The sequence below is a fragment of the Lissotriton helveticus genome, chromosome 7, assembly GCF_964261635.1.
Source record: "Lissotriton helveticus chromosome 7, aLisHel1.1, whole genome shotgun sequence".
Lineage (NCBI taxonomy): Eukaryota > Metazoa > Chordata > Amphibia > Caudata > Salamandridae > Lissotriton > Lissotriton helveticus.
In genome coordinates, this window is record NC_136068.1 from 1,196,926,504 (window position 1) to 1,196,953,483 (window position 26,980).

Sequence of the window (26,980 nt, forward strand, 5' to 3'; positions counted from 1 at the left end):
CATCCTGCTATTCACTACCTGTCACCTCCCAGCCCTGTCACTCACACAACTCAGACAGTCAGATACACACAAAAGCAGAGGCGGGCTAAAATGGTTAAGCAAGCAAATGCTAGCTTTCTAAAAGTAGCATTTGCAAACACAGGATATTAAAATAAACTTTACTAAAAGAAGTATTTTATTATTCTGAGTTCAGGCATACTAAACATTAATTTCTACCATGTTCCCTGAGCCTGCTGGGATTATAGAGTGTAATAATTCCAGCAGCCCATCTGGCCTAAAGGGAATAGGTGGCCTTACAATAGTGAAACACGAATTTGGCAGTAATTCACTATTAGGACATGCCTCACACATCAGAGCATGTCCTACCTCATACTTACAATGCACCCTGCCCTCAGGCCTACCATAGGGGTGACTAATATGAAGTTAAGGGAAGGTTTAGGGCTGGCAAGTGTATGCACTTGCCCAGCTAGCATGACAGTACCAGACTGCACGCAGGTTCTGCAATGGCAGACCCTAGACACATTTTAAGGCTGCTTCTGTGGGTGGCGCAACCAGCGCTGCAGGCCCACTAGCAGTATTGGCATTCACAAGCCCTGGCACTCCAAGTGCACTTTACTAGGGACTGACAGTAAACCCAGTGAACCAATTATGGACATCAATCACAGATACACTTTACAGTAGGGAGCACTTGCACTGCGGCACGGGTTGGCCGTGGCGCAGTGCCCTGAGTAGCGGACACCAGCAAAAACATCTGAGGCACAACAGCAAAAAGTGGAAGGGAAACTCACGCCAAGGTGCCAGGACTAACACCATGGAAGCCCCTAGTTTGCATGTTGCATGCGCTCTAGGGGATATTGTTAATGTGCGTTTAGCTTTTTGGTAGCATATCTGAATGCATTTGACTATCCACCTAGCAATCCCAGCTTTGGAGCTGGGGTTTCCTTTATGAGGTGGTGAGAAAGCTACAAACAATTGTTTTGCCTTTCTAAAGGGCTTAGTTCTGTCGATATCATAAAGTAAAGCTCTTTTGACGTCAAGTGTGTGAAGAGCCTCTACAGAGTCTGGGTTTTGGAAAAACACTGGTAACTCTATTGATTGGTTTAGATGAAAAGCAGAGACTATTTTGGGAAGGAATTTAGGATTTGTTCTAAGAACCACCTTGTTATGATGTAGCTGTAAGAATGGTTCCTGTATGGTTAAAGCCTGGATCTCACTCATTCTTCTGAGCGAGGTGATTGCAACTAGGAAAGCTACTTTCCATGTAAGGAACTGCAGTTCACATTTGTGTAGAGGCTCAAATGGGGGACCCATGAGTCTGGTAAGAACAGTGTTTAGATTCCATACTGGAGAAGGTGGCAGTCTGGGAGATATGATCCTTTTAAGACCTCCCCTAAAAGCTTTGATTGCTGGTACTCTAAACAGTGACAAGTGTAGTCTGTTTTGTAAGTAGGCAGTGAGAGCCGCCAGATGCAATCTTATGGATGAATATACTAGATTGCATCTTTGTAAATGTAGCAAATAGCAAATGATGTTCTGGATTGAAGCATCTAGTAGATTCATTTTATTATTAACAGGCTCTAGTAGTAGGGTGCCTGGCTTCTTTTATGATGTTCATACAGTCCGGCGGAAGGTTAAGGTAACCGAACTCAAGGACTTCAGGAGCCAGATTGCGAGATTCAGTTGATGTGTGCGTTAGCAGCTGTGGGGAGAGACACCGTTTTTGGTCTGGAACCACTGAGAGTTCAAGAAGTGCTGTGAACCATGGTTGCCGTGCCCATGTGGAAGCAACCAGGAAGATTTTGAGAGACTGTTGCCTGAGCTTGTGTATTACTATTGGAATGAGTGGGAGTGGCAGAAAAGCTTACGCAAATCTGTCTGACCAGTTCATCCATATCGCATTGCCCTTGGACGATGGGTGTGGAAGCCTGGCGGCGAAGGTAGGGCATTTCGCGTTTTCTTGTGTGGCGAACAGATCTATGTCTGGGTGGCCCCACATTTGGAAAAATGGTTGAAGAACCTGTGAATGAAGTTCCTATTCGTGAATCTGTTGTGTCTGACGACTGAGCAGATCCTCAATCTGATTGTGTACTCCTGGAAGATGTTCTGCTAGAAGGTATATGTTTTGCGAATGGCCCATCTCCATATGTTTTGCGCTAGTTGAGAAAGCTGCAACAAGTGTGTGCCTCCTTGTTTTTGTATGTAATACATTGCTGTCATGTTGTCTTTACAGACTAGGACAGTCTTGTTGAGGAGATGTGGTTGGAAAGATTTTAACGATAGAAAGATTCTAGTAATTCTAGGTGATTGATGTGGAGCTGTCTTTGTTGAGCGGTCCACCTGCCCAGGACTGTATGGTTGAAGAGATGGGCTCCCCAGCCAGTGAGGGATGTGTCTGCTGTTATTACTATCTGTGGAACTGGCTCTAGGAACGTCCGACCTCTGGAAACGTTTTGTGTGTTCCACCACTGCAGAGAGCGATGTGTGCGGCTGTCCACCAACACTAGATCTGTAAGTTGACCTTAAGCCTGGTTCCACTGATGGGCTAAGCACTCTTGTGTAGGACGCATCTGGAGTCTTGAGTAAGGGACAATCAAAATGCAAGAGGCCATCATTCCTGCTAGCTGCATAAACACTCGAGCTGGAAGGGAGTGTTGGGGTTGAACCCCTTTGACGAGGGTTTGAATACTGGTTATTCTGGCTGGATTGGGATATGCCAGAGCTTTGAAAGTGTTTATTGTGCATCCTAGATACTGATGTATGTAGGAGGGTTGTAGGTGGGAGTTGTTGTGGTTTATTGTGAACCCCAAATTGTGTAGCAGCTGAATTGTTTGGTATGTATGTTGTACACACTGCCTGTGTGACTTGACTTTTATTAGCCAGTCGTCCAGGTACGGAAGCACGTGAATGTGTTGCCTTCGCAAGTGCACGGCTACTACCGCCAGGCGCTTTGTGAAGACCCTGGGTGGTGCTGTTACACCAAATGGCAGGACCTTGAACTGATAGTGAGGCCGTCCACTGTGAACCTTAGATATTTCCTGTGAGCAGGGTGTATGGGAATATGGAAGTAGGCATCCTTGAGATCTAATGTGGTAAGAAAGTTGCTTTGTTGAAGCAGTGGAAGGACTTGCTGAAGAGTGATCATGTGAAACTGATCTGACTGAATGTAGAAATTTAGTGGTCTGAGGTCCAATATTGGCCTGATACAACTATCCTTTTTGGTGATTAGAAAGTACAGGGAGTACACTCCTGACCTGTGATGCTGTAGGGGAACTGGTTCTATTGCATTCTTTTGAAGCATTGAGAGAACTTGAGAAGCGTTAGATGTTCTACGGACTTGGGACGCTGTCTGGGTGGTATGTTGGGTGGAGTAGCAGTAAGTTCCAGGCAGTAACCATACTGAATAATCTGTCTTACCCACCTGTCTGTGGTGATGGAATTCCACAAAGGTAGAAACTGTGATAGTCTTCCCCCGACTGGATTTGAATGGTCTGGAGGAAGTGGAGGGAAGTTCCTGTTTAGTGGCGGGGGAGTTGCGGGTATTAGACCCGCATCCTCTCCCTTTGTTGTTATTGCCTCTGTAATTCCCTCTATAGTAACCTCTGTTGAGGAAGGTCTGGGTGGGGCTTTTATAACTGGAAGAGGTGGTGTCTGTACCAATGGTTTAGGAGGCGCCCCTGTAAAAGGAGCAACAAAAAGAAACTCTACTAGTTGTTGCTTGTAGAGCCCCTTTGATTTCACTGTTTTTGTGTCTTTTTTCATCTTTTCAAAAGATGTGTCCACAGTGGGTCCAAACAATTGTTCCTGATTTAAGGTTGTTTGAGGATGGAAGACTGCACCTCTTGCTTAAAGCTAGATATGCATAACCATGCATGTCTACGCAGTAACACACTTGTGCTTATTGTGTGGGATGCTGTATCTGCTGCATCACGGGCACATGTTATTGAGGTATTGGTGTTTAACTTTCCCTCATGTATAAGATCATTGGCTTTGATTTTATGCTCATCTGGAAGGTGTTGAATGAGCTTTTCAAGTTCATCATAGTGAGCCCTGTCGTACCTTGCCAGTAAGGCTAGTGAATTGGCAATGTGCCAAACATTTGCTGCCTGAGACGCAACTCTTTTGCCTGATGTGTCAAGTAACTTAGTCTCTTTATCTGGTGGAGGAGCCTCCCCTGTGGTCTGGGAATTTGCCAGTTTACGGGCATTTGCTACAACCAAAGAATCTAGAGGAAGCTGGCCTTTAATATAAGCTGGATCACTTGGAGCTGGCTTATACTTTTTCTCTATTCTAAGATTAAGAACCATAGCCATAACAGTGTCTTTAAAAACCTCAGGGGCATGTTTAATCATGCCTTTGAGCATAGGGAGAGGGTCTGTTTTTTGAGGCTGAGCAAACGTCTCTAGTAAAAAATCCTCCTCTAGAGGTTCGGAATGTAGTTTGACCCCGTGGTATTGTGCAGCCCTATTTATGAGTTGCGCAGACCCTATACCATCATCTGGAGGGGATGGCCTGGAGTGGTATGAATCTGGCTCGGGTACATCTGGGACATTATAATCGTCCAAAGGGTCTTTAGGTGGGATACTGTGGGTGTCACCCTCAGTATCAGTAATATGTGGCGAGTGTATGTCGTCATCATCACCCCCCATATTATCATCATCATCTGCTTGTGGTGAAAAAGCAGGCAATGGCGAGTGTACTGGAAAAGGTACAGTGTTAAAAGGTTGCGGAAGTGGGAAAAAAGGCCTCATAGATGAAGTGGATGAGTCTTTGTTCTTGGAGGGTATCTCGGGTGTTCCTGAGGTGTCCAATTTCCTCTTTTTAGGCAGAATAGATGTGACATGTCCAGTAATGGGTTCAATTTGCAGTGTCTATTGCCTAGGATCCAGTGGATCTGCATGGGAAACTTCTTTGGATCCACTGTCCTTCTTTGGCGCCAAGGACTTCGGCCTAAGTGTTGTTTCGGCCTGTCTTCTGTAGCTTTAGGAGGTGTTTTTGTCTCCCTTTTCGAACCGAAGGTTTAGAGTGTTTTTTCGGATCCGAAGGCTTCAATTGAGCTTGCTTCAATGCCAGAGACTCAAGTACCTTGGGTTTCGGTGCCGAAGATTCCGGTGTTATCGGGATTTTAGGTTTATGCTTCGGTACAGACAATGGTTTTTTGGTACCATGTTGTGGCCGCTCGATCCTGAGCTGCCTGAAGCCTTTGGATGCTTCGGAGCCAGTCCAGGAGGCGGGGCTTCTGAAGACTTATCTCGGTGGCGACCCAGACCCGAAGGTGAAGGTGTGACAGGAGCCTTTGGTTTTTTTCGGGGCAGGGGCGTCGGCGTCAGTACTCACGCTCCGTTCACCTGGAGTAATCATCCGGTCGGCTGCTTCTGATTCCTCTGCTTCAGAGATGTTGGGTTGTTCGTCTCCTGTGTCTGGATCATCGGAGCCTGCCTAGAATATGTTCTCCAGCGCCGGAACGGTTGACCTGGACATTTCTTGTTGTCGGGCCCAGCGATCAAGTATAGTCTTTTTTGACCTGAAAGAGTCACAGGCCTGGCAGTGTCAACTCTTGTGTTCTGGCGAGAGACAAAGATTGCAGACATCGTGGAGATCGGTATGTGGGAATTTAGCCTCACACTTACATTTTTTAAATGGAGTCCTTTCCATATGCTGGATGATGGCGCCGATCGGCCCAACGGCCACCGTCGACGACTGGACTTGAGAAACTCTTCGAAACCGGATACGCTTGGAGAGAGATTCGCGATCGAGACAATACAGTCGAGCGGTGAGAGTTTTTTGCGCGTCGAAGGGGAATCGACGACATCGACCAAGAGCACAGCAAATTACATCCGTACCCGATGGCGGGAAAAAAACAATCTAAAGATGGAGTCGATGACCATGTGCACTATCGTCCAAGGGAGGAGTCACCTATCTAGTGACTACAACAGACTTCTTCCTACACAACACCAAGGTGAAAGCATCCGAGCCCAACACTAGATCTATGTAGTAGTATGAATTCTGCAGCTCGTATGCCTCGAACGGAAAAAGAACCTCAGAAACATCCTAGTGAGAGCTAAGAACTCCAATGAAAATTTGGGCTTCACTAAGTGGGTTTTCTGTATTCTCTATTGTGTGTTTATGATTCTTGAGTGTTCTGTATTTATCTATGGTCCTTATCTTCTCTATTTTTTGGCAGCATTTAATCTTTTACCATATTCCCTCTACTGGCCATCTTGTTTCCCTCTTTACAGAGGAGCCCTATCGCTATTATTCATCTTCCCGTGCTGCGTATTAGTCGCCACCTGTATTAGCATAGGCACGCCCCCGCCATACATCCCAGTGTCTGCAGAGGAGCTCTCTATTTAAACATTGCCTCCCGCCCTTTCCTGTCCAGCTGATCCAGCACCTGACCTGAATAACCGGTTTATTTAAGACCAAGCGGCGTCAGGCGCACGCCCAAAGTCTTCGGGTATCACCTGTCTTAGAACACAGAGACATGGAATCTTCTTGGTGACGTCAAAGAGCATATTTATTGGCTGCAGCCAGTAAGAGAAGTCCTAGAAGTCAACACGGTATGAGTTCTCAGGAGACTGCTCAATTTTTACAAAGCAAGCCATTCTTTTTATGCCAAAAATCACATTCCAGACAAATACCTTACATTTACAAACTGTCCAATCACATGTATCCAAATCAGGGGTATCGCATGACGGTAAAACCCACTTTTCAGTTGCCCAGCCCATAATCGATCATTGGTCGAACCCAACATTCTTCATCAGACAGGTCGATCGAATCCATCATAAAAACGGGCACATCCCCATCGTAAACAGGTCATAAAGAGAGGAGCAGAGACAGGTGTGAGTAAGATAAGACATAGTTGTGTGCAATAAAAAGGTTTACGATCTCCTATGCCTTGATCCTCAATCTCGATCAGCTCCTGGGAAAGGAACTGGTCTAACAAGTTTGGCTTTAGGCAAGAGGGTCGCTCGCTCGGGTCATTCAGAAGTCAGCTAAAGTGTACGTGTGCTAAAAGACTCGCTCGGCCGAAATCATCGGCCTATGTGAGGGCAACCAAAAAATGGCTGCCATATACAAAATGGAACCCAAGGGTTCAGAACGAATCCCTAAATACGTAGTGAATCCATCGGTGTAACGTGACGAAAACACTCATGCTTGCCGTACTAACTGGTTACGGTCCTCTAATACCAAATTTGTAACGAAACCATGACCTTTATGAAACAGGTTCAGTATTCACGGAACCTCAGACCGGCCCCCATTACAGCAGCCTGCTCCCTGCAGATAGGTAAGGTGTTTCGACCACTCGGTTCCGTGTTAATTTAACTTATATCTTGGCGTGTGGGCTCCCATTTCATTTTTGCTCTCCTTGTTGCCTTTAGACGGTGGAGCGCTTATCCGATTTCATCTTCTGATACCGCCCCTCTACTGCCCGGTGGTTTCTTTGATCCGGCGTTGGACCGGTCATTACCCAAGTGGCCCGCCCTTCCTAAAATAGGTGAGCTTTCCAACTCATGGGATTCTTGGGACTTTTTTCATCTTTCCCTTGCGCTGCCCTCCCCCTTCATTCTTTGATGTACCTTAGCCTGTTAACAGACGATTGCTGGCTTTTATTCATAACGATCGTTCTCTTTATCCTTCTGTACAGGCACTTCTTGACCCTGTGGAGTCGTCTGGAGGTTTCTTGTGCGCCCTGACTAGGCCCCCGGTATCGCTATTTTAATCATTACTTTCTGTCCCTATTTCATCCATCACAACCCTGCTTGCATCTTGCAGGGTTGTGATGGATGAAATAGGACTCTGTTTATATGCACAATCTTGCATTCTTTTTAGTTGCTACCTCTTTTTTACATGTTTTTGTAATTGTTCTTTAATAGGTTCCAGTTTGGATCCCTTATATCTGTTATATTTACTCTTGGGAAGCTGGTTGACTGTTTTGGTCAGTCAGCCCGGCCAGAAGCTTAGGTAGTTGTCCTTGCTATCTGCCTTGAAACGTCTACTTTCCTTCTGACCTGGGCTCTACGCCTCGAACCTATTCCTTATTCCATCTCACATTTTAGGTTCACTGGCATCTCTACATTCTATCCCTTGTGTCCTTCATACCTTTATCTGTAATCTGAGAAATACTTACGGCACACTATCTCCGGTGATATATTTCTGCCATGTTTCACACTGATTCTAATATCAAATCTTTTTATCTTTCACTGTTGTGCACATGTCCCTCGAATTTTTTAATTGCGACACAACCCTTTTGAAGCTGAGCCTCCTGACCTCACCTAAATTGGCATGCATTATATTAACCTTATCATTGTTGTTCTGTACTGTATGCTAGTGTTATCTGTTTACTCAAGGCACGCCCCATGGCCACTGACCCAAATACATTCGCCCTGAGGAAGGTGAGATCCATATAGGGGTCGAACACCGAAACGCCTGTTGGCATTACAGCTCTTGTGGACCACAAAGTTCATGATTCACTCTGTTTGTTCCAACATGGCGATTTGAATTTGAAGGCTGACTTTAAGCATTATGTCATTTTGAAAAAGTGATCTGTGTTTTTCTTCAAATACCATCCTCAATGTTATTTTCATTTGTTTATTTTGGTCCATTTTCTTATGTGCTTGTGTTGGTGTCTTGAGTATGATTGAATTCCTGATCTTCAGGACGTATGAGTATGTATGGGTATGAGTATGACTGCATGTTTGAGTGAACATGAGCTGGGGTGTTTTCTATCCGTATTTATTGCTTATCTGATAATTTATAATGTGAAGTAACTACCAATACATTTTGATATGTTTTGATATTTGGATTGTGGCATGCCTTTGTTAGTGGGCCAGCTTATTTGGTATGTGTATACCTGCGACATATAGCGATTATGGATTTATTCAGGAAGAGAATCCTCGTATGAGGAGCCTGAGAAATACCTTCAACAACACTGAGTGTCAGGGTTATCTGGCCTAAGTTGGGGCCAACAGAATGAGAGTCGCAGAGACCTGCCTCATTTTCCTGACCACAAAATGAATGGGTGGGAGAGGTAAAAAAACCTAAGTAAATATCCGTAACCAGTTTATCAATAGTGCACTACCCATTGACTGGGTGAATACCTGGAGGTGAAGCTTTGGTGTTTTGCATTTCCTGGCGTGGTGAATAGATCGATGGGCGGAGACCTCCACTGGAAAACATACATGGGGAGGCCTTGCGCGTAGAGTTCCCACTCGTTGATACATCCTGCTAAAAAGGTCTGCAAAATCATTGTTTGGTCCCAGAATGAGTTCCGCCAGAAGATGTGCATTGTGGAGAATAGTTCAGCGCCAAATCAGCCGAGACTGTATTGAAAGTAGGGAGGAATGTGTACCCCATTTCGGTATGTAGAACATCACTGTCATCTTGTGTAAGTTACTACTTTAGCGTGACTCAGCAAGGTGTGCTTTCTCACCCACCGGGGAACTTGGTTCACTGCACTAGCGATGAATGTGAAAGATAGGTTATTGTAGCCCCACAGAACACTATTCAATATGTAATTCAAATAGAAGTATTGCTTTTGGGTAACTAAGAATCGTCGAGGGATCAGGGGCACTGTGGTCACAGTAACAAACCTTCTTTCGTTATTCACAATATCACACACACACTTTACCAAGAAGAAAGAACACTTTTAAGTAAAAAATGTGACTAATTTAAAAATTGTTTTGCTTTTAAGCCTGGCCCTTTCTCCGGTGCAACAAACTCACCATGGCTCTAAATAATGTAAATACTGGTGATACCCTGCTGTCACTATTTGACAGTAATGCTTTCAAGATTAAATACCCCCTTAATCTATCCAAAAAACGTAACCAACATTTTAAAACAAATTACCCAAACAGAACCCCAAAATGCTAATATCTGATGCCTACTTCTGCGCCTCTAAAGAAAAGGTGGCTACTGATCTAATTTTCTTCACCTCCAAGACGGGTACAATAGAGGAGAACCATAAACTCAATATTCTGAATTAACTGTCATGCCCCGAGATTCTTAAGCACTATCCCTTTAAGACCTACAACTATAAATCATGACGAAGCCCTGGGAGCGACGCTTTACGTTCTTGCGTCTAGCTCCGTGGCTCTTTGTTCCGTCCTTGATTCTGTTGCCTGACTTCCTGTTTGGTGAATTCCGTTTGCAGTCTGCGATAGGAGTCCTCTGTGCTGCGCGCCTTCAGCGTTGTTCAATGCTTCTTCATAGCAGCTCCTCTGGTGCCTTAGCTCCTTTTTGTTGCTCCGCCCGACGGCCGGGTTTTGCTCCGTCGTCCGGCCGGGCACTAATTCCTTGTACTTTGCTCCAGCTCCCTGCTCCGCCCGACGGCCGGGTTTGTGCTCCGCCGTCCGGCCGGGCACGCTTTCCCTTGCACCTGTTCCTGCCCTTCGCTCCGCCCGACGGCCGGGCTTAGTCTCCGTCGTCTGGCCGGGCTTCACGTCCCTTCCCACTCCACCGCCAGGTCGCTGCTCTACCCGACGGCCGGGCTTAGTCTCCGCCGTCCGGCGGGTTGGTGTGTGGCTCCCTTTCCCTCTCTTTAGGTATTTAGGTACGTTATTTCGTGCGTGCATTCTACACAAGGCTGGGTCTGTTCTCCGCCTTTTCAATTTTGTTGGTCCTTTCCTTTCTACTTGACTGTATCCCGGCTGGTTCTTTCAGCACTCCTTACCGGTGCCAGCATAATTCGTGTTGGGATTTCTTGCGTGGACTCCGTTCAGTGTGCAGTAATCCAGACCTACACTTCAAAGGAATACGGTAACAGCGCTGTGCGCTGCCTAACTTGTTTAGTAACAATCATTAATGATTATGGTTTTCTTATATATGTGTTTCATATCATAGATGTACATACACAGCAATGGAGTTGTCTTTGGATTATCACCAAGTATATTCGATTGCTACATCCATAGGACAATCGGGCACGTTAATTCAAGTAAGAGCATTGTGTTTAAGTGCTTAACAATACATGTTCAAGTTATAGGAGAATTGACATTGATTATTGTGTATTCACTCTAGGCATGGTTCAAGACGACCTTCCTCATTGTCCTATACATCTGTTCAGAGGCTTAGACAAAACACTAGATGGTATGTAATATTGACACAGAGACACATAGAGACATTAGTATAAATCACTGTTGTTTCATAACGTGAATATTTGTTTCAGCCCTACGTCCACTTGAAGTCGGTATCGTGTGTTGCTCGACCAAGCAGAAGATTACAGTCAAAACTTCTTTTCTCCTTCCCAACCTTTCCTTGTTTTGTCTCCCTGTTTTCCCCTGGCGAGCCTCTCGTACTCTAGTGTTTGATAGAGTCGGAAGGCCGGAGGGGAAGGCTGTGGATTATCTTCGGATCCCTGACGCCCCTGCGGAACCTGCCTAGAATCCATTACAGACGTAAAGCCTCGCTCCCAGGGCTTCGTCATGATTTATAGTTGTAGGTCTTATAGGGATAGTGCTTAAGAATCTCGGGGCATGACATTAACATCTCTAAGAAAACTCCTCATGGTATTTGAATTTCCAGAATACCTTCACCCGAGTTCAATGCTGAAGTAACCATCTCCCTATAAAACGAGTTTATAATGGTGTGGCCAAAAATTGGACTCTTTCAAATAAACTCACTCCAAGTACTAAACCATCTGGTATCCAAGAAATGCCCCACTCGATCACCACTTTCCCCCCATCCCACCCTCAGCGACCGACCATCAACTTAAAATGTCCGCTGAGGGCACTGCTAAGACCATGATGAGACGTCTGCAGGTGGTCCAAAACTCTGACGCCAGCGTCTTATTTCGGCTCACCGCTGTCTCTGCGCTCCAGTAACCGCTCCTGTTCAATAGTGCCCAGAGTTAGACACACCCGGATGGGTGGCAACTCCTTCTCTCTTCTGTGCCCTAAGCTGTGGAATGCTCTTCCTGAATCTCCTAGAGGAGCACCTCTTTGTCCACGTTTTGCAAGAAGCTAAAAACCTCGTTATTCTAAGTCACTTTCGAGGCTGTGAAACCTGTTCTTAGGCGCTGGGAAACCCTATGGGCAGATATGGCCTATACAAGCACTCAATAATAACAACAGGGAGTAGACACCCCATTGGCACTGGGTGTATTGCGCCCTTTTGGAGAAGAGCTGTGACCTCTTCTTCTAAGAAAATAAGGTAGCCTAGACTCAGGTTGTGACAGTGTGGTGGTATGTTGCATGGGTTGGTATAGAATTCAAGGTATTAGCCCTGACAGAGGATAGCGAACACCCACCAATCTAAGTTGATGCCATCCACAAAGGTGGAAATCTGTTATTTTCCCTTCAATAGATATTGGATGACAGGAGGAATGGATGAAGAGTCAGTGCTTGGGAGTTGGGCCTCCTTTTCCAGAGCCACCTCTTCCCACCCCTTTGCCATTGTTCCCCCTGTAGCCTCCCCATGAGCAACCCCTGCCTGGGACTCAAGAAAGGCTTCCTGCTGGCCACTTTCTGAGGGTATATACTTATTCCTGACTCTTATTTGAACCCTACAAAAGAAGCCCTTTGGTGTTGTTGATTGTAATGCATCCATGGGCTTAGCAATCTCAGTCTCTTTCTTGATCTTTACTAACATCTCATCCACCTGTGGACCAAAGAAAAGTTAACTTCAAATGGGATGTTAAGAAGGTGCTGTTGCACCTCTGGTTTCAAATCTGAGACAAGAAGCCATGCACATTGATGTAGCAGAATGCAGCTGCTAACACTGTGAGAAGGAGGGTGTGCTGCGTCTAAGGCACACCGGATATCCAATTGAAAATGTTTTTTTTACCTCCATGACTGGTTCCTCAACCTTCTTCTTATAGGCCCCAGGAAGGTGTTGTATTAAAACATGAATTTACTTGTAATGATACCAGTTGTATCTTCAGAGTAAACCTACGGAGTTGGTGATTCGCTACTGACTGAGCAGTTGTCCCTACAGTGGCTCTTGCCAGCAGCGCTGATACATTTATTTTCTTTATCTAGAGGAGGCGTCGTCTTGCAATATGTTAGACAAGGGAATCAGGGAAGCTTACCCTCTATTGTAGAGTGAGTCATTAGGAGACGCCTTAAACTATTATAGGTGCAATCACTTGGGCTCCTGAGGTCTTGAGCATGCCCATAATAAGCATTAGTAGAAACAGCTGTGCGTTCAGTCTTTGACAGGGTGTCTACTAAAAAGTGGATGTCATCTTGATTGCTGTCCATTTTCACGTTATGAAGGCTATCTGCCCTCTGAATAACTGTATGATACACAGTAGCATTGTAGAGGGGAGTGAGAGGTGGCTTATTGGATAAGGCTCAAGGCCTGGCTTATCGTGTGGGTCAACTTTATAGTCCTTCCATTTGTCCTACTCAGCTCCTAGCCCTGCAGGTTGAACATAAGGGTTTTTCTCCCCACAATGGATCCCAGTGTCAGGAAGAGCTGACTGATCCCTCTGGAGACTCTGGTAGAGAATATGGGCATGGTGGAGGTGAGGACGTGGATGCAATAGGCAATGGAGGAGGCCTCAAGTTTTGCTTCAGCACCGACTCCTGCCTTGAAGATAAAAGTCAATGTGTGATGGTGCTCAATCCCTTTCCTTGGGAGCCTTGAACTGTTGTTGCATATTTAGCTGCGCAGAATGTCTTTCCTTCCGTACTTTAGAATCTTCTTGCAGTGGAAAGAAATACAGGTGTCCCAAAAGGCATAATTTTGCTCAGGGGAGAGACAGAGATTACAGAATACGTGGTCATTAGTCAAGGGTACTTGGTTTTGCACTGTTGTCAAAAACTGGATGTTGTTTGTTCCAACACTCTGTGCCGCCTGCCTATATTCTCAGAGTTATTTTAGTGGAGATCAAGAAAGACTTGTCTGAGTTTTGTGTATTTGTAAAGTGCACTATCACCATTAGGGTATTCTGGAGAGAGAGAGAGGTAGGTGTGTGTGTGAATGTGTGTGTGTGTGTGTGTGTGTGTGTGTGCTCTCTCTCTCTCTAGTTCTGCCTATGGTAGGATGGCTAATTGAAAAAAAGTCTTCAGCTTATTGGGGAACTCAAGAAGAGAGGAGGCTCTGATAAGGAATTGGAGGTTGTACCACGCTTTAGGAGCAATGTAAAAGAACGTCCGTCCTCCTGATCTGGCTCTGGGTATGTGTGGCATATGTGCGAGTAGAAGCACTACGTACCATAGGTGTCTAGGTGCTGGGAGGAAGGAGATGCAAATGTTTAGGTAGGTGGTGCCTGAGTAGGGTTGTACCTTGAATGTGTGAGACATTTGAACTGAGCGTGTTTGTGTATTGTGAGCCACTGTACTTTCCAGAGGTGTGGTGTGATGTGAATTCTGTGCGGGAGGTAGAGATGAGTATGGCTACCGAGTTCTGGATGGTTTGCAGTCTTCAAGTGAGTTGCATGGTAATCTCAGCGTAGAGGGTAGTCCCATAGACCCATTTGCTGGTGGTTAGGGAGTGAATAACAGTTTTCTAGTGTTGCATGGGAGCCATTTGAAGATCTTCCTCAGCATCTTCAGGGTGTGGAAGCCTGATGCAGAGACGGCGTTCACTTGTACAGTCGGGTCTAGTTTGCTGTTGATGATTATTCCAAGGATCCTGGCGTGGGTTATTGGGGTGGGTCTGAGATTGGCCAACCAACAGTTGGAGTCCCACAGTGAGGTGTTCTTGTCGAAGATCACTACTTCTGTCTTGTCAGTGTTTTTCTTGAGACAGCTGGCTTTCATCCAGTGAGCAACTTCAGTCATGCAGGCGGAGAACTTGTTTCTTGTGTTGGGGTGTAATCCAAAATGGAGAGTACAAGTAGAATTTGAGTTGATTTGTAAGTGGTCTTCCTTAACCTCAATTGGATAATTTGAGGAATCGCAAAGTTGTCCAATCATGGATGTAGAAGTTATGAATAGCCAGGAAAAGGCACAGGGAATGCATGGATCACGGAGCCTTTACTGAACACGTCCACACCGGATGATGTAGAAAAAACTATTTAAGGGTGGACTTAGTGCCCATGCACATTGTGGACTAAAGGAGGAGTCACGCACTACCATGTGACTCAAAGCTTCTTTGAAGAAAATCAACTTATAATGTCGAAGCCCAACACTAGATAGCAGGAATATACAAAGTATGTGTATCTACAACTACTCATGCTACAATCATAATTTTACAGCTTGGACTTCATTACAAATACCTATGCTCTATAGAATCTAGCAATATACTGTTTAAATGTCAATTATCCAGTAAAACTGCAAAACGAAAACAAAACATTCAAAACATTGCACAGCACAGCGCAAGAATGTCCAACATTCCATTTACAAGACTGCAATGACATTTGCTAACCTAGGCCAGACAATGTTGTGACATTGCCTCCATTTCAAACATTATCATTCTGGTTAGGACTTATTTTCATTGATCCCACCTCACCTGGTGATGCCCAACATAGCTATTCACTAATATCTAGTGAGTAAAGCTAGCTTAATGTAAACCAGCATTATGGCATGTTTTATCTAACATTAACTGGAAACCCACAATGCTCCATATTTTGATAGTACCTTCTGATCATTTTATCTAGAGGACAGCATTTACAAAACACATCCCCTTTCATAACTGCAAACCAATTAAGAAGCCTAGGATGGTCACATGGTGAACCTATAAGACATTAAGCCTGCAAAACGACTTTTTTGTAACAATAGACAGTGATCTTAGACAAGAGTCATACCATTTTGAATGGCTGACAAACTACATCAACATCCAACATCCATCCTAAAAAATGACCTTCCTCCAACCACAGTGAACGTTTTTGCGAGACCAAACTTTCAGCCCACTGGTGTTCTGGATTCATACCTGTACTTGAATAGCTTATGGTGATACAAAAGCTGATAATAGTCTGAAAGGCAATTTGCTCCATTTATTCTGAAATAAGTAATACAAAACACAAACCTTAAAGATTCTGGCACAATATTTAAATGATGCAGGGTTGCTGGTATCATACACGAGGCAAACAGCATCACACATGACATCAGCTGTAGATAGAAATTCAGAGTCCGGGAGATGATGCAACTAAAGTAAAATAAATAGAAAAAAACCAGCTTGAGATAGGAGCCTTATAAATTTTATGACAACATTCAAGTTAAAAATGTCTAAGATCAGGCACTTATTTGTAATTGAAGATCTTAAATGATGTAGCTTTGCAGTACATAACATCTCCCCAGCATGAACCGTAATATTTGTGAGACATACACTACAAAATATAGTTCTACACTGCCTTATGCCTTCAAATTATTGTGAGATTGCTCTCATTTAACTCTGGGCATTTACTTTAGAGTTCTGGTTATCGGCTAGGTAGAGTTTAAAAAACGACTCCTCAGGAGCCCAACCCAGAGCGCCTCATTTAAATGACAGAGCGAACACCTACCCTTTATAGGAAGAGGAACAGTGTTATGATGCCAGTCAGAATGAATGCACTTCTGCTAATTATTATACAAGAAGCATGTACAGTATACCCGATAACATATCCCTGAATTGTTTCCCAATATTCTTTGCTGCAAACAAAGAAGACACTAGAATTAGTTCAGATCTATAACCCCTGTGGCTGACGGATTATCAACATACAAGAAAGACGACCTGTATTACATTTTTAAGACATAAAACTATCATTCAAATTTGGTAACACAGAGTTTTTGACCTTTCGTTTATTTAATGAACGTATAGTCTTTTTTTAACGTTAAGTATGATCTCAGAACCAGAGCTAACTATAACGTAAATTTAACGTTTTTTTTCTTGTTACGATTTTCTACGTTCTTTTAATGTAAAATATCACATTGTTTGCATTGCAGTATTTGACAATGTAGTGTTCTTTTTGTAAAGAAAACTGTTAGTTATTTTTGCATTGCATTACATATTTTTTGTTTCTTTTTCACTCCCTCGTGTCTCTTGCGGGAAATACCAAGCAATGAAAAGAGAATGCAGGAATGGGTTGCGACGTCTCTCATGGAAGAAAACTGAAAATTAGGGAGGTTTAAGTGTAATATGAATTAGTGCTTTCTGCTTAAGTAGGATAATAGATGTTATATAAAACATTTAGATTACAATGATCAATGAAGTGTTTTATTGTGAATAATTCATTACCTATGAACTTTGACGATTCAGCGCGCTTTCGCAAAAGACCTGCGAGTGTTTCCTTACCAATGACAGGCCCCAGCGAGATCTCTGAGCATGTCCCCCCCATACATGGTCTAGGAGTCAGGGTACCCCTACCCTGCCCCTTAATGCAATTTATCTTTTAATTTTTCAGAACAAGAGGACTGAGTCCCAGTGCCCTGAAATGGTGGCTGGAACTTTTCTCTTCATGTTGCGGCCAACGAACAAGAGTGTGAGCTAACGCAGAAGTTTTCAAGAGGAAGAGCGAGACGGCCAATGGGGTTAAAAAGCCCTCTAGGCAAATCAGATCTCACTTATTATTTGAAGTTGAGTGATTGTGGACTCTCACATGCCTGTTGCGAACATAACTGTCCAGGTACACAAAGTTCTGAACCTCAGTTTCTCAAAATCAAATGTACGGATTTACACCAAATCCCAAAAAGCATACTTTCTGGAACCAAGATCTAACTTTCTGTCAAATTTGGTGCAATTCCGTTCAGTCGTTTTCACGCTATTGCTGTTCAATTTCCCAAGTCCCCTGCTTTGAGTTTACATATAAAAAGAGTATATAAGGGGGCAGGGTAGGGATACCCTGACCCCCTAAGCCCTATGTGGGAGGGTTGGGGTGGAGGTGTCGCAAAGGGACCTCCCCCAGGGCCAAGATACATTGTTTAAAAAAAAATAATCACTGTGAGCATTTAAAATAAGCCGAGATTGAAACGAAAGGGAGGTGGGTGAGCGCCCCACCCTTCTTAGGCTGTTTACAGCCCTAGTGACACCATCCCTCAGAGCCAATTCTTTAAAAAAAAGGGGGAGGGGAGAACCACAACCGCCCCCAAAGGACTGGCTCCATTAATGTGTTCCAGGGAGCCCACCTCGGGACACAGTGGTTTCACAACAAGAACGTGGGTAGGGGAAACATTTAGTGTCTGCTCCTATCTGGCATTTCCTGCTGGAGCTTGTTTTCTCCCACACTGCGGGCGCTTTAAAAATGTTCCCTCCACACGCTCTTGTGGGCAGGAAAACTCACATTGCTCCAGCCTGAAGGGAAGAAAGAACAACAGCTGCTTCAGCCGGACAGGAGCAATGGCAGCTCTCGCTGCACCCAGGATGGGTGCATGCGGAGAACTGGCTGGGGGTAACGGGATCCTGGTGCTCCCCCCCCCTCCCATGTCCTCCAACATACTGTGGTTTGGTGGATACCCAGGTTGGGTACTCGGAGACCCACCCGGAAGCACCTCAGGCCTCTGAGGATGGGGTGCACGGGGCAACTATGCTCGGGGTGCCCCCTCATAAATAAAGCAAGCCCCGGGGGATGGGTTACTAGGGGACCATAGTGGCTTTTCGTGCCCTACGGTTACCTATAACTTGCATCCTCACCATGCACAGATAATTCCCCACATATTAAATCCCTCATGACATGTTGTATGACATCACTGATACCATCACTGCAACATTTGAAATACCGTAATTGATGAGAAGACTGCATGGCGGAGGCACAAGTTATAGTTATCTTAGCGCACAAGGTATAGTTACTAGAGATAACTATAACTGGTACATTTGAGAGATCTTATGAGTTTAAAACATAACATTGCCACTGAAATGTTCACTAAACTATATCATTATTTTAACCTTTGTTTTTTCAGTGAATATATATATATGAATATAGCTATATCCACAGCCACAAAGTCCATTATTTAAAGATGCTCACTCAGGGCAAAAGTGGTGTGAATCGGTATCCTGTCTTTTGTGCACAGACATGCCAACGAATTTAGTCGATATCGGCCTTGATCACATAACAAGCAGTGTACCTTCACACACCATATACTGAAAATAAATAGCGAAAGGACAGTTGCTGGCCTGCTGGGCTCAATCTTAGCATTGCAGGATCATGTACAGATACCCAAGAAATTGAGGGAGGAGCCAGTAGGACCTTGGCCCTTAGAAAACAGGATTCTAGGTACATTATTGACCTTGAGGCCAAGGGTTCCCCTAGGATGGAGCACAGCTGTGGACTTCTGGGTGCAACTGGAGGATAACTGATTGCTGGTTCATGTAAAATATGCTGGCCATTTGTGATTTTACCCCTCAGGTTTTTTATGTAACATATGGGCGTTTGCTGTTTTATTGCAGGAGGAAAGGAAGTGGTTCTATGACAACGTTGTTGTGGTGATATACAGTGGAAACGCCCTACCCTTTCCTCTGATTTCTCATGTTGGTGATGGAACTCCTATGCTGTTAAGATTACACTAAGTTCTGGAGGGGGGAGGGGGGGAGCGGTGGGGGTCCACTTTGCTTTTCCCGTGGGACACCAATCTTTGTTCTGTTTGTTTATTCTGTGACTAAAGACTCTAGATTTATGAACATTTTCCCTCCCTTATGTTGGGTACTGACATTTGTCCACTAAGGACTATTTGATGTATAACCCAGGTGATCATTATATTTAATGAACACCTGAAACTCACCGGGGCACTATTTTGTAGCGGATAGTAGGGTCCAGATTTGATTTTTTATTTCTGTCCTTTACAATGATTGACTGCATATTTTGCAAAGCATGTATGAACACTAGCACTTTCAAGAATACGATTCTCCAAATGGTGTGTACAAACCTTGTCACACACTTCCAAGGTGCGCTACTCATGCCCCTAAGGTTCAACAATTAAAAAAAACATTGTATTACCAATTCTTCATTCTGATTTGTTACAAGTTATTTCATTTTTTAGTTCATAAAAATTATCCTAAATGATCGTATCTACGAAAAACAATGGATCATCAACATTTCTGATATGTCCCATGGATCGTGTTACAAACTTCATGCTGCATTGCATTACAATCAAATAATCTTTGTGGTATATCCAATGCCGTGTTCCCAATGCATTTCGGGAAATCCCTTAATCGGGGAAACTCTACAAATGACAGATAATACATATGTTCAAACATGATGAAAAACAAGAATTTCACGAACATGACAGGCTTTCCCATCACCTCCAAATTAACGCGATTAGTGCATGCTGCTGCTCAAAAGTATTTGTGTCCTGCTACGTTGTGAAAGGTGTTACTTTGCTGACGCTGTAAAAACGAGCTCCAAATAGATTATCCGCGCTTGCCAAGATTGCCATGCTTAACCTAGTTGAGCATAAGAAACGACCGTTACCGCCAATCAGTTCACAACGTGCCACATCTCAACATATTATAGCCTAAGTGAAAAAGTGTGTTTAAATGTGCTCAAAACATGTTTAAAAAGACTCCAGTCCTACCCGATTATCACCTGAACCCACTATTCCAGGGATGTAAACTTCTCTGTAAATCAACAAATATGCCCATCGGTGCAAACTGAATGTTTTAGTTGCTTCTATGTGAATCAAATGAGGGACTCACTCGATCAACAGTAGTCAAAACCGTCTTGTGTTATGTAGAACACCCCTAACTGGTTTATTGGTGTTTTGAACACTACGCCTACCTACTGGTGGCTTAAGTTTATAAGTTTATATCACAGCGGCATACCTATATGGTTTATTCCCACCAGCAACGTCATTTCTTCCTCCGCGCAGATGGGAAACTGCGGGGGTGGGGGGGTCAGAGCGACAAGCGGCGCCTACCTCTCTCTCTGCAGCGGCTACGTTGTATGCGGCGGCGGCGGTGGGGAAGGGGGTTTTGGCAACCGTTCTACCCCCCCCCCAGGCTGACTTGTTTAAGGGAGGGGGGGGCACCGGCTGGCTATCGGCCCGTCTCATCTGGGAATGATTTTCCTTTAGTTAGCAAGGAGGGGGATGGGGTACAGCAAGCAGTCCTGTCAAGCGTCACGCAACTGGTGTGACACTCACGCATATCAGTGCGGTGATCCGCATCACCGCACTGAATGCATTTGTCACGCATTTTGCCACCTGTGCCAGCGGCGCGCCGCCAGCAGCTCCTGTGGCCCGGGCTCTCTAGTTCTCACGAGTTAATGCTGCCTGCGCATATTGCCGACTTCGGACTACTCTGTGTGTGTGCCTAAACTGAAACCACAGACTGCAGCAGCTCTGAGCTGAGCTCTCTGAGCGGCGCCGCCGCGCTACAATGTATCGAATCTCTGCTGCTCTGAGTCCCGACGCGCGGCGTGACGTCGTCCGACTCAGTGTGTTCCCGTCCCGTTGCCCTGGAAACTTGAGTCTGCAGGGGGGCCGGCCGGCGCCCGGCCTGCCCGCAGTCGATACAGCCTCAGAGCTGTCAATCACGGCACCTGGCGCAACAGGGCGCCAGAATTATATCCGGATGTGCCGGCCTGGGATGGGCCGTCACATCCGGAGGAAGCAGGAAAGCGGCGGGTGATTAGAGAGATAGTGCAGGCAGGCAGGGTTCATTGCGGGCGGCGGCGCGCATGCTGATGCAGTCCTCACTCTCAAGCATGGCCCCCCGCCGCGGCCCCCTGTGCAGCCCCCCCGCTAAAACACAGCAGGGTCTGCAGCGCACCTTCACCACCACCACTGACTGTGGCAGCGCCGCAGGCAGCTCAGCTGAGCCGGCCGCCGACAGAACACCGCTCTGGCCGCCACCGTCCGTGACCAGGAAATAAAACTGCGAGGGCCCGGCGGCGGTGCCCCCCCGCCGCGGCAGCTGCCGCCCAGCTCAACTAAGTGTCAGCCGACTTCATTATGGTTTTATTATTTTATAATGTTATGCATTTGCACGGACTACCCGGGGCGCCGTCAGCGCTTCACTGTAGGAACAGTACTGACTCTGTCTGATGATGAGGAGAAAATTACAAATACTCCAACAAAGCAAAACGTTAATTTATAATTACATGAGGCAAAATAAAGTGACAATCGTCAGCAAACAAAAATACACAGCAAACGCGGTGCTTTATTACAGGAGGATAAGTGGCATGCGTGGCAGTATAAAAACGTGTAAAGTAACAAGTGTAGAGCCTATAATAGTGTTAATGGCAGATAGCAACGCTGCCTGGCTGAAGATCCATCAAGAACAGTTGGTAAGTACTAGTAACCACTTGCCACCCACCGAGTGTCTGTCAGTGTATGTTAATGATATAATTGCCAAGGAGCGCGCTATTAGGCACATCGGTAGATCCACGCCAACTAACTGTTCATTATGTTGTTGCGGTTGTTGGGGCCTGGCACCTGTTGGGACCGGGTCCCAAACGCTGGGAGAGAGGCCTAGCCTGGATTGATACTAAGCTGCCCTATAATGTGTCCCTGTTGATGGGCGAGTTCCCTATGCCTTTCTACCCCGTTTTTTGCATTAAGTTTTAGTGGCAGTCTCCCATGTCTTTATACCCCTTTGTCTTAATCTCTCAAGCCTGCCCCAGTGTCAGTTAATCTAGCTCTTTCTGCCTCCTTGTCTCTCAGATGGAGTGTGCACAGTACGTCTGCCCTTTCTCCTCTGTGTACGTGCGCCGATTCATTGATGGTACTTGCATTAATTCGCTGCTTGCCCCACTTTTATTTTCATTTCTGATCTTTACTGTGAGCTGTATTTTATCCTGCTACCTATTGAAACACGTACTGTTGTGGCATAGCTGCCAAGGTTTTTCAGATTAATATATGTGACAGTTTTTTAATATCACTACATTCGTTTGCATCAGTTTTAAGGTCTTTTAGAGTTTTTTCGTTACTCAAATGGGCCTTGTTTCTGATATTTTTGTTTCCCTGATCTTCATTGCTTGATTTTTTCCATTGCAAGAAAGTGTCACTCCTAGTCGTTGAAATGTCACTCATAATTACATTGAAATTATGAAAATGTCACACATAGCAATCTGAAACCTTGGCAGCTATGAGCAAGGACTCGGGTGCCCATTACTTTTTGGAGGCGCATGAAGCTGGGAGTGGTGAAGGGGAGTGGGCTGCGTTAGTGAGTCCTCATTCCTGGGCAGGTTTTTTCGGGGTGGGGCGCGGGGAGTAATCTGTGGGGCTGCAGGTCTGGGGTAAGAAGGATGTTATAAACCCCCTTTCTTTTTTCCCCTGCGCCTTCTTTTAGTGGGGGGTGGTGCCATTGGGTGGCAGTTTTGCAGGGGAGGGGGAATAGGCCCAGGTTGGGGGGTGGGTTTCAGCCTCGGGGGTGTCTCCTTAGCAGGTCCTGGAGGGGGGAGAGGGTGAGGTGAGGTCTTTTGGATTTTCAGAGGGGGAATTGGTTCCGGTGGCAGGGGTGCATGCTTGGGAGAGCATAGATCCCTTTTCTTCTTGGGTGAAGGGGGGTTAGGGGCATTGGGGTTGGGGGGCTACAGGTACCTTAGTACCCCCCATCAGAATGAGACCCCCTTAAAGGGCGCATTTCAGTCATTGTGATGAGGAGGTGAGGTTGGGGTCTTTTGGGGCTGGTTAGGGTGAGAGGGGAGTTTGTCACGCGGGGGCCACCCCTGCGCCTGGTTCTTTCAGGATGTTTGTGTGGAGTTGGGATGTGGCGGAGGGGGACCCCTCCCTCTCCGCCCCGGGTAAGTACGGTGAGTTCTGGCTCTGGGGGGCAGGGTGGTGATCGGTTTTTCGAGGGTGGTTCTTGGGCCAGGGGAGATCGTAGGCCAGTTAGTTTTTGGGAGCTCCCAGCACTCCAGTCCAAACTTGGTTTTCACAGGTTGAGGAGCGCCGCAGGTCAGCAGACTCGGTAGGGTGAAGTGCGGCCCCAATGCACCGAGGAGAAGGGAGGGTGGAGCCTTGCGCGGCACATTCCGAACCGGCGGGGAGCCCGGCACAGCCAGCACACGAAGGTTAGGCGCGACCTCGCTGGCCCCAACGTAAAACAGGACTCAGTCAGCAGGGCGAAGTGCGGCCCCAATGCAATGAGGAGAAGGGAGGGTGGAGCCTTGCGCGGCACATTCCGTACCGGCGGGGGAGCCCGGCGCGGTCAGCATACAAAGGTCAGGCGCGACCTCGCTGGCCCCAACGTAAAACAGGACTAAGTCAGGAGGGCCACTGGACAGGAACGCTGCAGACAGTCACCGCAAGGGGGAGTACCGGCGGGTACAGTCGGCTCCCCCGCCAGGAGTATTTTCACTGGGCCGCTAGGGCTGGTGTAGGCAATGTTGGGTCGGCTGAGGCCCGCAGTGTGGGTTTTTGATGGATCCTCTACAGATAGAGCAATCGTTTGTACTGGATTATGAAGACTTCCCTGAGGAAGGGGAGTGGAGGGATAATGAGGAAGGGGGGTGCCTTCTCATGTGTCTCCTAGTGTTTTACAGGCACCGGAGGCGGTGCAGCCCAGGAGGGCAGAGGCGTTGGGGGCCGGAAGAGAGCGCGGCCCCTCGGTGAGGGCTCCTCAGACGGTGGACCCGGTTGAGCAAATGGCATGGAGATCGGCGACTGGTCGGGCAGCCTTGTTAGAGCCAGGTGAGAATGTTGTACCACGGGCCAAACCAACAATGGTGTCGGTGGGGACAAGGGGTGAAGTCGTTTTGGGAGGAGCTGGGTGGTAAGCACCGTAGGTGAATCGGTTAAAGAGCAGAGTGAGAGGGTTGTTCCACGGGCCAAACCAAAAATGGTGTCGGTGGAGACAAAGGGTGAAGATGTATGGGAGGAGCCGGGTGGTAAGCTTCACATGGGTAAATAAGTTAGAGGCCGAGGTGTGGGGACTGGTGAGGTGGTGGCATCAGGCACTAAAGTGGAGAGTGGCATGAATACTGGAGGGAGGTGCCAGGTAAAGAGCCTTACAGAGTAAAGAGCTAAAGTTTAATAAAAACCTCCTGTACATGGGTCTAGCAAAGCTCCCAGGTACACATTTGATGTTGGCCACAAAAGAGCACGTTTGAAGGGGGGGGATACGTTGAAATGTTGAAGCTACTCCACAGGGAGGTGCAGTCCAAAGAAGGGTCTAAGGAAGAGAGGTATGAGCTGGCCGAGCGGCTTAAGGTGCTGTTGACAAATGTAAAATGGATGGCCTATACTTACCGCAAGTGGTTACCTGTAGGTACTGGCCCTTTCAGGGAAAGCCTACCCGGGGAGGGGTGGGTAGGACAATAGCTACACGGTCAGGATCAGGAGCGTGAGGGGAGTTTAATGAAGGCATGGGCACAAGGGAGTATTTATTGTAAGTTCATACCCGAGTGCTCTCAGTGCGGAAGGAAACACCGCTTGGTTAGGTGTTGGTGAGGCAGGTCGCAAGAAAACCAGCAGGGGCAACAGACAGGGGCTTGCACATCTGGGCCACCACAATAATCCCCGGGGGGTAGGGGAGGTAAGGGATCTCAGGGGCATGGGCCCAAAAGCTCCTACACCAGTCAGACTAACAGCTTTGGCGTCAGGGTCTAGGGCAGATGAGGGTTTGGAAGCAGAACAGGTCCTGTTGGAGAGTTTTGAAGAGGGGTTTCGTTGGGTTTACAAGGGGCCTCAGCAGAGGCGGTGGGCGAAAATTTCAAAGTCAGCATTTGAACATAAGGCAGGGGTGCAACACAAGTTGGACAAAGAAGTCCGTGAAGGAGGGATGGCAGGTCCTTTTGATGGCTGCCCAGTGGATGATTTGATTGTTTCTTCGATTGGGGAGGGGGGGTTCCCAAAGAAGAATTGGGTCAGTACAGACTAAGACAACACCTATCATGGCTTGAGGGATTTTCAGTAAATGATTTCATGGATGAGAAGGCAGCCTCAGTGTCATATTCCCCAGTTTAAGTTGCTATGACATTGGTTGTGACCGAGGGCGCAACTACAGATATGGCGAAAGGTGACATAAAATCTCCATTTCGCTTGCTTCCCGTACATCCGGATGATTGGGGTCTTTTTGTGTTCCGGTTTGAAGGACGGTGGTATGTGAATAGGGCATTTCCGATGGGTTGTTCAATGTCTTGTGCTTTGTTTGAGTGTTTCAGCACCTTTTTACAGGGGTATTTTACACAGCACACTGGTCCTAGGCTGGTAATACACTACTTAGACGTCTTCTCTTGTAGGTTCCCCGGGCTCCACGGAGTGCCAGGTAGCACTGGACACTTTCCATGAGCTCTTGGGGGAGCTGGGGTTGGCCCTTGGCACCAGAAGAACAATGAGGCCATGTAGATCATGTCATTCTTAGGCATGGAAATTGACTCAGTAGGAATTCAGGCACGGGGGCCGGTTGATAAGAAACCGAAAATGTTGGTGTTGGAAGGAAGGTGGGCAAACAAACTAACACCGAAGGACCGCCAGGTTTTGTAGGGCTATATCAATTTTGCCTGCCAGGTAGTCAGGGCTGTGAGGACTTTTTGCAGGAGATTGGGAAGTGCAATGTCAGGTCATCAGCTGCCTCACCATCATATCCGCTTGTTGGCTGGTGTGAAGGAGGACCTGCGCATGCGGAGGTCAAGTTTGCATTCCTTTGACAGAATACCATTGGTTACGCGACAATGACTTTCAGTGGGATGTTCAAATATTTTCAGGCCCGGCAGGCAGCGATGGTCGTCGTATATACTGGCAAGGCAGTTGGTTTTCGGGGAAGTGGTTGAGTGGTTGAAAGATGCTGGGAGGGGCATTGCCTTTTTAGAGCCTTTTCCTGTGCTGCTGGCATTGACGCTGTGGGGTGAGGAAGCGGTACAAAAGGGGGTGGTGATGGACGGAGCATTTGAACCAATCAAACACTCACTCCCAGTCAACAGATCTGGGTTTAATCCATCACCGTTCTTTAGCCCACTCTGCCACCCCAGTTCAGACATGGCCATATGCAAATCAGTCTGACCCTGTGCCTCATAGGAACAGTCCAGCCCGAACTGCCAAGCCATGCCTTCCCTGGACCGGAAACAAGCTTCCGAGGACCGGTTTCTGGCATTTCAGCCGTCTTCAGCCCGGCTTGCTAGAATCCAGTGGCAAAGTGAGCAAGGGACTCACGTCTGAGCATACCCTGCCAAACTTATGGCAAACAAAGTGGTACAAAAGGGGGTGGTGATGGACGGAGCATTTGAACCAATCAAACACTCACTCCCAGT

The 26,980-nt window shown here is 46.5% G+C and overlaps 1 protein-coding gene across 3 annotated transcripts in view; it reads right to left on the bottom strand.

Annotated features, from left to right (window-relative positions):
- Positions 1 to 26,980, bottom strand: part of RHOT1 (ras homolog family member T1) — a 688,574-nt gene that overhangs the window by 126,031 nt on the left and 535,563 nt on the right. For all 3 annotated transcript variants that reach the window (XM_078654375.1, XM_078654374.1, XM_078654373.1), the window contains exon 17: positions 15,907 to 16,026. In XM_078654375.1, coding sequence (XP_078510501.1) covers positions 15,907 to 16,026 — 120 coding nt within the window. The remainder of the gene's footprint in view (positions 1 to 15,906; positions 16,027 to 26,980) is intronic.